The 13,462-nt window shown below is 45.9% G+C and overlaps 1 protein-coding gene across 3 annotated transcripts in view; it reads left to right on the top strand.

The window, feature by feature from the left end:
- The window catches only part of OSBPL1A (oxysterol binding protein like 1A), a 176,240-nt gene that overhangs the window by 55,588 nt on the left and 107,190 nt on the right, over positions 1 to 13,462 (top strand). For all 3 annotated transcript variants that reach the window (XM_038766495.1, XM_038766494.1, XM_038766496.1), the window contains one exon: positions 11,768 to 11,874. In XM_038766495.1, coding sequence (XP_038622423.1) covers positions 11,768 to 11,874 — 107 coding nt within the window. The remainder of the gene's footprint in view (positions 1 to 11,767; positions 11,875 to 13,462) is intronic.

Genomic DNA, 13,462 nt, shown 5'->3' with positions numbered 1-13,462 from the left:
TGTCTCAAATGGGGCTCCCAGTCTCAATCCCCGTTTTGCAGACGAGGTCTCTGAGGCACAGAGAAGTGAAGTCGCTTGCCCAAGGTCACACAGCAGGCGAGTGGCGGAGCCGGGATTCGACCCCACGTCCTCAGACTCCCAGCCCCGTCCATGCTCTGTCCCCTGCGGCGTGCTGCCGAACGGGACTGGAAGTCCGAGGACCTGGGTTCTAATTCCGGCTCCTCCATTCGTCTGCTGTGTGACCTTGGGCAAATCGCTTCACTTTTCTAGGCCTCAGGTTCTTTTATTCATTTCCCCCATCCCAACCCCACAGCACTTACATACCTATCTATAATTTATTTATATTAACATCTGTTTTCTCCTCTAGACTGTAAGCCCGGCGTGGGCAGCGATCGTCTCTCTTTATTGCCGAATTGTACTTTCCAAGCGCTTAGTACAGGGCTCTGCTCAGAGTAAGCGCTCAGTAAATGCAATTGAATGAATGAATGAATGAATGAATCTATCCCTGCATGTAGCATAGTACCTGACTCACAAGTGCTCAACAAAGACTGTTACTATTATTAGTCACTCATATTGCACGAAAGAATGCTGCTGCTCTTCTCTGTCCGCTGTTGGATAAAACATGCATAGTATCCTGTCAATCGTAGTAATCGAGCACTTACTATGCGCAGAGCACTGTACTAAGTGCTCGGAAGTATCCTATTTTGATTACGTTTTAAACGGAACCCGTTTCCAGCGAGCCGGGTGGCTTACCCCGTGATAGCCTGCGATCCTAAATTCCATGTATGTTGTTGGTGGGGGGGAAAGTGACCTGAAAAAGGTTGGGGAGTAGAGTATTTTCTGAGTTTCTTTCTGTAATGCACATGAGTTGTGCCCACAGTATGATAACCCGACTTAAATCCCCACAATTGAGAAACAGATGTAGTTGAGTAATTTCGAGGTTAGAAAGCATCTGGCAATTTCCAGGTCTGAAAACCAAAACTTACTAAGTGCTTGAGAGAGTATAGTTCAGTTGGTAGACTCGGTCCCTGCTCTCGAGTTGCTTACAGACTAATAAGAATAATAATAATAATTTTGGTAATTTTGGTAATTCTGGCAAAGAGGATAAGTTGTCTTGCAGTACTGGATGGGGAGTTGCTGAAAAGCGTAGGAAAGCAGCAGTATTGGAATGTCAATCAATCAATCGTATTTATTAAGTGCTTACTGTGTGCAGAGCACTGTACTAAGCGCTTGGGAAGTACAAGTTGGCAACATATGTCCTATTCCCGGTCTTGTGGGCAAATAGGGAGAAAGGGTAAGGTTAGTATTTGATTCTGGTTGTGGGCAGGGAACTTATCTACCAGCTCTGTTGTACTCTCCCAAGTGCTTAGTAAAGTCCTCTGTACACAGTTAGCACTCAATAAATACCATTGATTATGATAATATTTTGCAGAAAAGCCAAGCCCCAAGCACCCACGTGCCGTAGCCTTTTAGATTGCACAGTGCGGGCAAACTTGCCTTTTCTTCTCTCTTCTCTTCTCTTCTTGTCTCCCCCTTCTCGACTGTGAGACCACTGTTGGGTAGGGACTGTCTCTATATGTTGCCAATTTGTACTTCCCAAGCGCTTAGTACAGTGCTCTGCACACAGTAAGCGCTCAATAAATGCGATTGATTGATTGATTGATTGGTATTTGTAAAGTGCTTACTATGTGCAAAGGACTGTTCTAAGCGCTGGGGAGGATACAAGGTGATCAGGTTGTCCCGTGTGGGGCTCGCAATCTTAATCCCCATTTTCCAGATGAGGTAACTGAGGCCCAGAGAAGTGAAGTGACTTGCCCAAAGTCACCCAGCTGACAAGCGGCGGAGCCGGGATTTGAATCCATGACCTCTGACTTCTAAGCCCAGGCTCTTGCCACCAAGCCACGCTACTTCTCTGTGGGGATAGATATTAAACTCAATTGCAAGTAGGGGAAGCAAGGGGGAATGAGGATATATGCTGAAATGCTGTATAGGTGGGAGTGGTGGTGGGTGGGGGGCTAAAGTAGCCCCAGTTCCTGCCCACAGGAGTCTTCCAGTCTAGCAGGGGAGAGGGACACATTACAGTTTAATACAGTTGACTGAGGTTCAGGGGGACTACTTGAAAAAGCAGGCAAGCTTCTAGGGGAGTGTAAGGATATGTACCTAAGTGCTGTGGAAGAGGGGGTAAGGACCTAAGCGTTTACTACTACTACTAATAATAATAATGATAAGGATGGCATTTAAGCACTTACTATTTGTGAAGCACTGTTCTAAGTGCTGCTGGGGGGATACAAGGTGATCATGTTGTCCCACTTGGGGCTCACAGTCTTCATCCTCATTTTCCAGATGAGGTAACTGAGGCTCAGAGAAGTGAAGTGACTTGCCCAGGTCACACAGCAGACGTGTGGGGGATCCGGGATTAGAACCCATGACCTCCGACTCCCAAGCCCGGGCCCTTTCCCCTGAGCCACGCCGTTTAGGGGGTTTGGACTCAAATGCTTGAGTAAAATAAGAGGGAGGGAAAATAGGCCTGGGGGTGGGGGTTGGGGAGGAGAGATGAGTCAGGGAAGGCTTCCTGAAGGAGGTGGGATTTTTTAGTAAGACGATGAAGATGGAGATCGGGGCCGGGGGAGCTCCGGGCAGGAGGGAGGGCGTGCGTGAGGGGTCGACGGGGAGAGAGACAAGAGTGAGGCCCGGCGAATACCCAGATGGGACAGGGGCTGTGTCCAGCTTGATTAATCTGTATCTATTCCAGTGCTTGGCATATAGTAAGCGCTTAACAAGTACCATTATTATTATTATTATTATTATTATTTTTATTATTATTATTATGAGGCTTATTAAATCGTTTAAGTCATTAAGCGGAGTTTCAAGCCAGGGCCTCTTCTGCAAGAAGCCAGACTTCAGAAGGCTCTCCGAAGGCGGGAGCTTGGATTTTAGAAAGCGCACACGTCACCTCTCAAATCCTCTCTCCTTCCCCTCCCACGTTGTCTTTCCGACCGTTTCTTTCTGCACTCACACTCCCCCCACTCGTCATCTTCCACTGCTAAATCTAGTGACTTGAATTAGCCACAGGATTGAGCTTGACTGCCTTCTTCCTCAAGGGCGAAGCTTGAGGATGTTAGGAAGATAAATAATGTTACTTCTTAAGCCCTTCCTATGTACAGAGCGCCGCTCTGAGCACTAGGGTAGATACAAGATCGTCAGGTCAGCCGCCGGCCTGTCTCTAGTGGACTGTCTTTTAGACTGTGAGCCCACTGTTTGGTCGGGACTGTCTTTATATGTTGCCAATTTGTACTTCCCAAGCTCTTAGTACAGTGCTGTGCACATAGTAAGCGCTCAGTAAATACGATTGATGATGATGATGATAGTGGAGCACACAGCCGAAGGGGGAGGGAGAATAGGCGTTGAATCCCCATTTTGCAGGTGAGGGAACCGAGACCCAGCGAAATGAAGTGACTCACCCAAGGTCACCCAGCTGACAGTCCCAGTGGCAGAGCCGGGATTAGAACCCAGGTCCTTTGACTCCGAGGCCCCCATGCTGTCTCCACCAGGCCAATCGTAGATTTTGCAGTCATCGGGATGGAGGAGGTAGGAGGGCCAAATGAGGGAGAATGAGCGGCCAGAGAGGTAGGAGGAGAGCCAGGAGAGGACAGCGTCAGTGAAGCCAAGGTTGGACTGTATTTCTAGGAGAAAGGGATGATCCGCGGTGCTGAAAGAAGCCGAGAGGTCGAGGAGGATTAGGGTAGAGTAGGGTCTATCAGGTTGGCAACCTCTGAGATTGCGGTTTCTCTCCAATCCGGTCCGTACTCTGCTGCCCTGATCATTTTTCTAAAATAACTTTCAGTCCGCATTTCCTCACTCCAGTGGACGCCCGTCCACCTCTGCATCAAACGCCTTGCCCTCGGCTTTAGAGCACTGAATCACCTTACCCCCTCTTATAACTGATTTACTCACTGATTTCGTACTCCAACCCCTGTAACTTCTCTGTGCATTCATTCAATCGTATTTATTGAGCGCCTACTGTGTGCAGAGCACTGTACTAAGCGCTTGGGAAGTACAAGTTGGCAACAACTTTTGAGATTGCGGTTTCTTTTAGACTGTGAGCCCACTGTTGGGTAGGGACTGTCTCTATATGTTGCCAATTTGTACTTCCCAAGCGCTTAGTACAGTGCTCTGCACATAGTAAGCGCTCAGTAAATACGATTGATGATGATGATAACATATAGAGACGGTCCCTACCCAACAGTGGGCTCACAGTCTAGAAGTTTAGTGCATGTTACCTCTTCTGCAAAATGGGGATGAATTAGTTCATTCATTCATCCACTTGTATTTATTGCACGCTTACCGTGTGCAAAGCAATCAATCAATCAATCGTATTTATTGAGCGCTTACTGTGTGCAGAGCACTGTACTAGGCTCTTGGGAAGTACAAGATGGCAACATATAGAGACAGTCCCTACCCAGCAGTGGGCTTACAGTCTAAAAGGACTACACTAAGTGCTTGGGAGAGTACAAGATAACAATAAACAGACACGTTCCCAGCCCACAACAAGCTCACAAGTCTAGAGGGGGAGACAGACGATAATAGAAATAAATAAATGACGGATATGGACATAAGTGGTGTGGGGCTGGGAGGGGGGGTTGAGTAAAGGGAACAAGTCAAGGCGACGCAGAAGGGAGTGGGAGAAGAGGAAAGGAGGGCTTAGGGAAGGAAGATTAAGACTGTGAACCCCTCTGTCCGACCTGATTAGCTTGTATCTACCCCAGCGCTTAGCACAGGGCCTGGCACATAGTAAGCGCCTGACAGATGCCCTGAAAGAAGGCCTCAACCACGTGATGCCGATGGAGATCCTTGGTCCGGTGTAGGTACAGCCCAGTGGACCATCTCAGGCTTCTTAAGATCGCGCCAATCCACAGTCCATTGCTGGTTCCGAGGATCCGTTCATTATTATTATCGTTTATTATTATTATCATCGGCACTCGTGGCTTTATGCGTGAGTCCTTCCGTATCAGTCGCGCCCAGGGCTACCCCTGAGCGAACAAATCAGGAACTTTAGATGCTACTCAGGCCGAGGGGAAAGGATCAAAGACCTAGCCCTGTTTTATTCACACTTGAATAGTCCCTTTCCAGTTCCTATTCAACCAGCCCCGAGGCAGGATTACTTGTACATTTTTACTATTCTATTTATTTTGTTAATGAAGTGTTCTGATGACTTGACACCCGTCCATATGTTTTGTTTTGTTGTCTTTCTCCCCCTTCTAGACTGTGAGCCCGTTGTTGGGTCGGGACCGTCTCTATATGTTGCCGTCTTGGACTTTCCAAGCGCTTAGTACAGTGCTCTGCACACAGTAAGCGCTCAATAAATACGATTGAATGAATGATAATAATGATAATGGCATTTATTAAGCACTTACTATGTGCAAAGCACTGTTCTTAGCAATGGGGGGGGTTACAAGGTGATCAGGTTGTCCCACGGGTGGCTCACAGTCTTAACCCCCATTTTACAGATGAGGTAACTGAGGCACAGAGAAGTTAAGTGATTTGCCCAAAGTCACGCAGCTGACAATTGGCGGAGCCAGGATTTGAACCCATGACCTCTGACTCCAAAGCCCATGCTCTTTTCCACTGAGCCATGCTGTCATCAGGGAGTGGATTGAATACACTCTCCGTCCAGGAAAATACACCTTTTCCGGTCCGTTGACACTTGGGATGCCGACGTCTGGGAGAGAAAAGCCAGGTCCTCCTGGCAGAGTTGCTTTTGAAGTAGCGCTGCACAAGCGCTTAGTACAGTGCTCTGCACACAGTAAGAGCTCAATAAATACGAATGAATGAATGAATGATGACCACAAAGTCTTGATAAACTTTAGGACAGCCACATATTGTTCATCCAGGTCTGTTGTTGGTGTTAAATGCTTTTCTGACATCTAAAGACATCACGTGAGATCTTGTTCCCTGAATTTACCCATTATCGGCCCTGCAGCCCTACAGGGTGTTGATGATACGTTACCTGCTGCAAGCAGCTTTTCGATGATCATTAATAATTATGATCTTAAAGTGCTCACTACGTGCCGAGCGCTGCGGTAGATGCAGATTAATGTCGGACGCGATCCCTGTCCCACCTAGGGCTCACCGCCTAGGCAGGAGGGAGTAGGATTCAATCCCGATTTTATAGGTGAGGAAACTGAGCCACAGGGCAGTTAAGTGACTTGCCCAAGGTCACACAGCGGACAGGTGGCAGAGGCGGGATTAGAACCCAGGTCCCCTGACTTTCAGGCCATGCTGCTTCCCTCCATCCTTCTCTTCCAACTAATCCTGGGGTTTTCTTAAGTGCCACTACCTCGCTAGGAAAACAGACCCTTTAAATCCCCGCATGGGGTAATAGATTCCCGTCATTTTGGTCAATTTGTGCAGCCCTAGCAATTTTAAAGTAGATTTTAGCCAAAGCCGGCCAATTCCCCCAGCCAAGGAATATACATTAGGTGAGTTAATATTTTCTGATAACACTGTAGTTTTAACATATAATGAAACATACGTTGATTCCCTTCATTAAAAACATCCTGTCCCTTTCTCGAGGTCCAGATTTATATAACTTTTTTTTTTATTAAAATGGATTGCGGGTTGACTGATACTAACCAAGTATGGAGTATAGTCTTGCCTTTCCTACTCTTTTTGATGATGCTTAAACTTTTTTTTTTTCCATCCCGTGAATTTCGGATTTAGATTTTGGACCCGAATTCGTGTTTCCCAAAATAACTTGTCATTTCATAGTCATCCCCCCTTGGGTTGGGGGAAAGAAGAGGATTCTTGGTATTTTAAGGATCTATACGTAGGTGACTTTCAGCCAATTTGGCATCATCCTCAAGTGTTGGTCTCCTCTGGATTATATCTTGTCTCCAGGGAGCGAAATAGCTTTGGGACAGGAGGGCTGACAGACTTAAGCTCCTCACACCTCTCCGTGATGTAGTGAAATCCTTCACTTCCCTCTGGTGCTTCCCTCTCTCCTTGACTAACTCCGCTGTCGCTTCCAGGAACTAAAAATGTCAGTTACACAAGGAATTAATAAATGGCCGATGTGTTAGGGGAGCTCTCTGGCATATAGTGACAGTGCTTCGAAAGAAAAACAAATCGAGTTCGTTCGGTAGTGTTTATTGAGCGCTTACTGTGTGCAGAGCACGGTACTAAGGGCTTGGGAGAGTACAGTATAACAATAAACAGATGCATTCCCGGCCCACAGTGAGCTTACAATCAACAGGAGAGTTTTAATATCAATAAATAAATGACAGATACGGACATAAGTGCTGTCCCCCTCGTCCCCCTCTCCATCCCCGCATCTTACCTCCTTCCCTTCCCCACAGCACCTGTATATATGTATATATGTTTGTACATATTTATTACTCTATTTTACTTGTACATATCTATTCTATTTTATTTTGTTAGTATGTTTGTCTCCCCCTTACTTAGTAGTATGTCTCCCCCTTTTAGACTGTGAGCCCACTGTTGGTTAGGGACCGTCTCTATATGTTGCCAACTTGGACTTCCCAAGCGCTTAGTACAGTGCTGTGCACACAGTAAGCGTTTTCTGTACTAAGGGCTTGGGAGAGTACAGTATAACAGTAAACAGACGCATTCCCGGCCCACAATGAGCTTACAATCAACAGGAGAGTTTTAATATCAATAAATAAATGACAGATAAGGACATAAGTGCTGTCCCCCTCATCCCCCTCTCCATCCCTGCATCTTACCTCCTTCCCTTCCCCGCAGCACCTTTATATATGTATATATGTTTGTACATATCTGTTACTCTATTTATTTTACTTGTACATATCTATTCTATTTGTTTTATTTTGTTAGTACGTTTGGTTTTGTTCTCTGTCTCCCCCTTTTAGACTGTGAGCCCACTGTTGGGTAGGGGCCGTCTCTATATGTTGCCAATTTGTACTTCCCAAGCACTTAGTACAGTGCTCAGCACATAGTAAGCGCTCAATAAATACGATTGATGATGATGATGATGATGAACAGTCTAAAAACACTGTTCCAAATACGGCGAAGCGCAAAATCACCATTTGCATCCTCCGTGCTAACGGAGTGGTGGCATGAAAGAGCCCATGGACTTCTTAATGCCAGCTTGGTCCGAATTGAACCCATGTTCCTCTTTTCTGCCCTATTCCAAAAAAAAAAAAGGGAGTGGAGTCTCACGATGCTCCGAGGAAGCTCTGGGGTAAGCCCGTTTCAGCTTTCTTTCCCTTCGGCATTAAAAGTTTCAGGTGATTACTCTATTTATTTATTTTACTTGTACATATCTGTTCTATTTATTTTATTTTGTTAGTATGTTTGGTTTTGTTCTCTGTCCCCCCTTTTAGACTGGGAGCCCACTGTTGGGTAGGGACCATCTCTAGATGTTGCCAATTTGTACTTCCCAAGCGCTTAGTACAGTGCTCTGCACATAGTAAGCGCTCAATAAGTACGATTGATGATGAAGATGATGATTACGGGAGACATTTCACGTAAGGCAGAAGTGTTTTCTCAGGCAAGAGTTTCTAGCACCGCCGGGGGAAACGCGAGCTGAAAGGAAAGCTGGTTTTGCGTGGCAGCCTTGTCAAGTGTGGTAATCCAGATGTTCCCGTTTAATAATAATAATGGCATTTATTAAGCGCTTACTATGTGCAAGGCACTGTTCTAAGTCACGAGGGGCTCAGTCTCACCAAATGTTTAGGGGTGAAAGGGTATTTGGAACCGATCAGATGATCATCATAATATTTGTGGTATTTGTTGAGCACTTGATCTGTGCGCAGCCTTGTAATAATAATAATAATAATGATAATAATAATGATGATGGCATTTGTTAAGCGCTGACTATGTGCAAAGCGCTGGGGGGATACAAGGTGATCAAGTTGCCAATCAATCAATCGTATTTATTGAGTACTTACTGTGTGCAGAGCACTGTACTAAGCGCTTGGGAAGTACAAGTCGGCAACACATAGAGACAGCCCCTACCCAACAGTGGGCTCACATGGGGCTCACAGTCTCAATCCCCATTTTACAGACGAGGTCACCGAGGCTCAGGGAAGTTAAGTGACTTGCCCAAGGTCACACAGCAGACACGTGAGGGAGCCGGTATTCGAACCCGTGACCTCCGACTCCAAAGCCCAGGCTCCTTCCACTGAGCCACGCTGCTTCTCTGTGAGTGTCGGGGTAAGAGTGGCTCAGTGGAAAGAGCCTGGGCTTTGGAGTCAGAGGTCATGGGTTCAAATCCCAGCTCCGCCACTTGTCAGCTGTGTGGCTTTGGGCAAGTCACTTCACTTCTCTGGGCCTCAGTTGCCTCATCTGGAAAATGGGGATGAAGACTGTGAGCCCCACGTGGGACAACCTGATCACCTTGTAACCTCCCCAGAGCTTAGAACAGTGCTTGGCTCATAGTAAGCGCTTAATAAATGCCATCATTATTATTATTATTCAAGATAATCAGGTGTCACATGGGGTTCAGACTATTAAGAAGAAGGGAGAACAAGTATTGACTCTCCATTATACAGATGAGGGGACTGAGGCCCAGAGAAGTTAGGTGTTTTGCCCAGAATCACCCAGCAGACAAGTGGTATAAGGATTAGAACCCAGATCCTCCGGCTCACAGGCCCACACTCTTTCCACACTGTACGATCATACAGGGTAGCAAATTTAATCCTAATAATTGTGGTATTTGGTAAGCACTTACTCTGAGTGCTACACAGAAGCAGCGTGGCTCAGTGGAAAGACCCCGGGCTTTGGAGTCAGAGGTCATGGGTTCAAATCCCAGCTCCGCCAAATGTCAGCTGTGTGACTTTGGGCAAGTCACTTCACTTCTCTGGGCCTCAGTTCCCTCATCTGTAAAATGGGGATTAAGACTGTGAGCCCCCCGTGGGACAACCTGATCACCTTGTATCCTCCCCAGCGCTTAGAACAGTGCTTTCACATAGTAAGCGCTTAATAAGTGCCATCATCATCACTGTACTAAGCGCTGGGGTAGATGCAAGATACTCAGGTTGGACACAGTCCCTCGCCCCACAAGGGGCTCACAGTCAAAGAGGTAGGGACTTGTACTTGTACTTCCCAAGTGCTTAGTACAGTGCTCTGCACACAGTAAGCGCTCAATAAATACAATTGATTGATTGATTGATAGGGAGAACAGGTATTGACTCTCCATCGTTCAGATGAGGAAACTGAGGTACACAGCAGTTCAGTCATATTTATTGACTTTACTTACACTTACACTGTGCTAAGCGCTTAGTATGCCTCTACTTGACTCTTCGTCCCATAGTCGAGACTGGTAGAGTACTGGAAACGCTCCAGGCGCCACCCTGAGAGGGGGACACTGGGGTAGATACAAGCTAATCAGGTTCATTCATTCAATCGTATTTATTGAGCGCTTACTGTGTGCAGAGCACTGTACTAAGCGCTTGGGAAGTACAAGTTGGCAACATATAGAGACGGTCCCTACCCAGTAGCGGGCTCACAGTCTAGAAGGGGGAGACAGAGGACAAAACAAAGCATCTTAACAAAATAAAATAAATAGAATAAATATGTACAAGTAAAACAAATAGAGTAATGAATACGTACAAACATATATATATATATATATATATATATATGTTTGTACGTTTGTACGTTTGTACGTATGTATATATATATAAGGTGCTGTGGGGAAGGGCAAAACCTGGGTGGGCTTGAACCACCAACCTTTCGGTTAACAGCCGAACGCGTTAACCGACACAGTCCATGTCCCACATTGGGCTGACAGATTTAATCCCCATTTTTTACAGATGTGGTAACTGAGGCACTGAGAAGTGAAGTGACTTACCCAAGGTCACGCAACACACACATGGTGGAGCCGGGATTAGGGCCCATGACCTTCTGACTCCCAAACCCGTGCTCTATCCACTAGGCCATGTTGTTTCTCAGTGCCACGCGTCCCTCAGTGCATCCAAGAAATTTTGAGGATCCATACTTTTTAGCTAATGCGTGAAAATGATGGAATAGCTGTTGGCTAAAAAATCCCGTCTTTTTTCCCTTTGCAGAAATTACTAGGCCGTGCTGTTTCTCAGTGCCACGCGTCCCTCAGTAGGTCCAAGAAATTTTGAGGACCCATACTTTTTAGCCAATGTGCGAAAATGATCGAATAGGTGTCGGCTAAAAAATCCCGTCTTTTTTCCCTTTGCAGAAATTACTAGGCCATGCTGTTTCTCAGTGCCACACACCCCTCAGGACGTCCAAGAAATTTTGAGGATCCATTCTTTTTAGCAAATGCGTGAAAACGATTGAATAGCTGTCGGCTAAAAGATCCCGTCTTTTTTCCCTTTGCAGAAATTACTAGGCCACGCTGTTTCTCAGTGCCACGCACCCCTCAGTACGTCCAAGAAATTTTGAGGGCCCATACTTTTTAGCAAATGCGCGAAAACGATTGAATAGCTGTCGGCTAAAAAAATCCCGTCTTTTTTCCCTTTGCAGAAATTACTAGGCCGTGCTGTTTCTCAGTGCAACGCGTCCCTCAGTGCGTCCAAGAAATTTTGAGGACCCATACTTTTTAGCCATTGCGCGAAAATGATCGAATAGCTGTCGGCTACAAAAATCCCGTCCTTTTTTCCTTTGCAGAAATTACTAGGCCATGCTGTTTCTCAGTGCCACGCGCCCCTCAGTACGTCCAAGAAATTTTGGGGACCCATACTTTTTAGCCAATGCGCGAAAATGACTGAATTGCTGTCGGCTAAAAAAAATCCCGTCTTTTTTCCCTTTGCAGAAATCCTTCCCTGGTTTCTTCAGAAGGTGGAAGTTGTCTCCGAGGCCTCCAGAGAGACATGTGCCGCTCTAAGCGACTGCCTTAATCTCTTCACAGCGCAAGAAGAGGTAGGTAGCGCGCTCAGAGTGATTCTCGCGTTGCAAGCCGTCTCGCAGAGTTTGCGGCCGAAAGGTGAAGGCTGTTGAACTGCTGGAGGATGGGGGCTACCAGCGCGCGTTCCGTCAGAGAAAGTAGAATAATAATAATAATAATAATAATAATAATAATAATAATAATAATAATAATAATGATGGTATTTGTTAAGCGCTTACTCTGTGCTGTTCTAAGCGCTGGGGGAATACAAGGTGATCAGGTTGTCCCACGTGGGGCTCACAGTCTTCATCCCCATTTTCCAGATGAGGGAACTGAGGCCCAGTGAAGTGACTTGCCCAGAGTCAATTGGCGGAGCCGGGATTTGAACCCAATAGATAGAAGCGTATCTTTTCCACTACGAGAGGATACAGTGTCCTCATTATCCTCGCCATTGTCATCAGAAATGATTGTTTCCTCAGTGATTTTTCTGTTGCCCTGTACCAGGTTCTGGAGAAGTAGGGAAGTATGAACCTGGCCTCTTAGATTGCCTGCAAATTAAAAGTAATTAAAAAAAAAAACAAGAGAGAGAGAAAACACCCAAAAAGGAAGCACCGGTGAAGGGAAGGGAAGCAACCTGCTTATTAATAATGATTAACCATTATGCTATCTTTCATTCATTCATTCATTCATTCGATCGTATTTATTGAGCACTTACTGTGTGCAGAGCACTGTACTAAGCGCTTGGGAAGTCCAAGTTGGCAGCATATAGAGATGGCCTCTACCCAACAGTGGGCTCACAGTCTTGAAATTCATTCAGTCATATTTATTGAGCGCTTACTGTGTGCAGAGCACTGTACTAAGCACTTGGGAAGTACAAGTAGAAAACATATAGAGACGGTCCCTACCCAACAGTGGGCTCACAGTCTAGAAATTCATTCAGTCATATTTATTGAGCACTTACTGTGTGCAGAGCACTGTACTAGGCGCTTGGGAAGTAGTAGGAAACATATAGAAACGGTCCCTACCCAACAGTGGGCTCACAGTCTAGAAATTCATTGTCATATTTATTGAGCACTTACTGTGTGCAGAGCACTGTACTAAGCGCTTGGGAAGTAGTAGGAAACATATAGAGACAGTCCCTACCCAACAGTGGGCTCACAGTCTAGAAATTCATTCAGTCATATTTATTGAGCGCTTACTGTGTGCAGAGCACTGTACTAAGTGCTTGGGAAGTACAAGTAGGAAACATATAGAGACAGTCCCTACCCAACAGTGGGCTCACAGTCTAGAAATTAATTCAGTCATATTTATTGAGCACTTACTGTGTGCAGAGCACTGTACTAAGTGCTTGGGAAGTACAAGTAGGAAACATATAGAGACGGTCCCTACCCAACAGTGGGCTCACAGTCTAGAAATTCATTGTCATATTTATTGAGCACTTACTGTGTGCAGAGCACTGTACTAAGCGCTTGGGAAGTAGTAGGAAACATATAGAGACAGTCCCTACCCAACAGTGGGCTCACAGTCTAGAAATTCATTCAGTCATATTTATTGAGCGCTTACTGTGTGCAGAGCACTGTACTAAGTGCTTGGGAAGTACAAGTAGGAAACATATAGAGACAG

The sequence above is a fragment of the Tachyglossus aculeatus genome, chromosome 25 (assembly GCF_015852505.1).
Source record: "Tachyglossus aculeatus isolate mTacAcu1 chromosome 25, mTacAcu1.pri, whole genome shotgun sequence".
Taxonomy (NCBI): Eukaryota; Metazoa; Chordata; class Mammalia; order Monotremata; family Tachyglossidae; genus Tachyglossus; species Tachyglossus aculeatus.
This window is presented reverse-complemented; position numbering and strand designations above follow the sequence as displayed.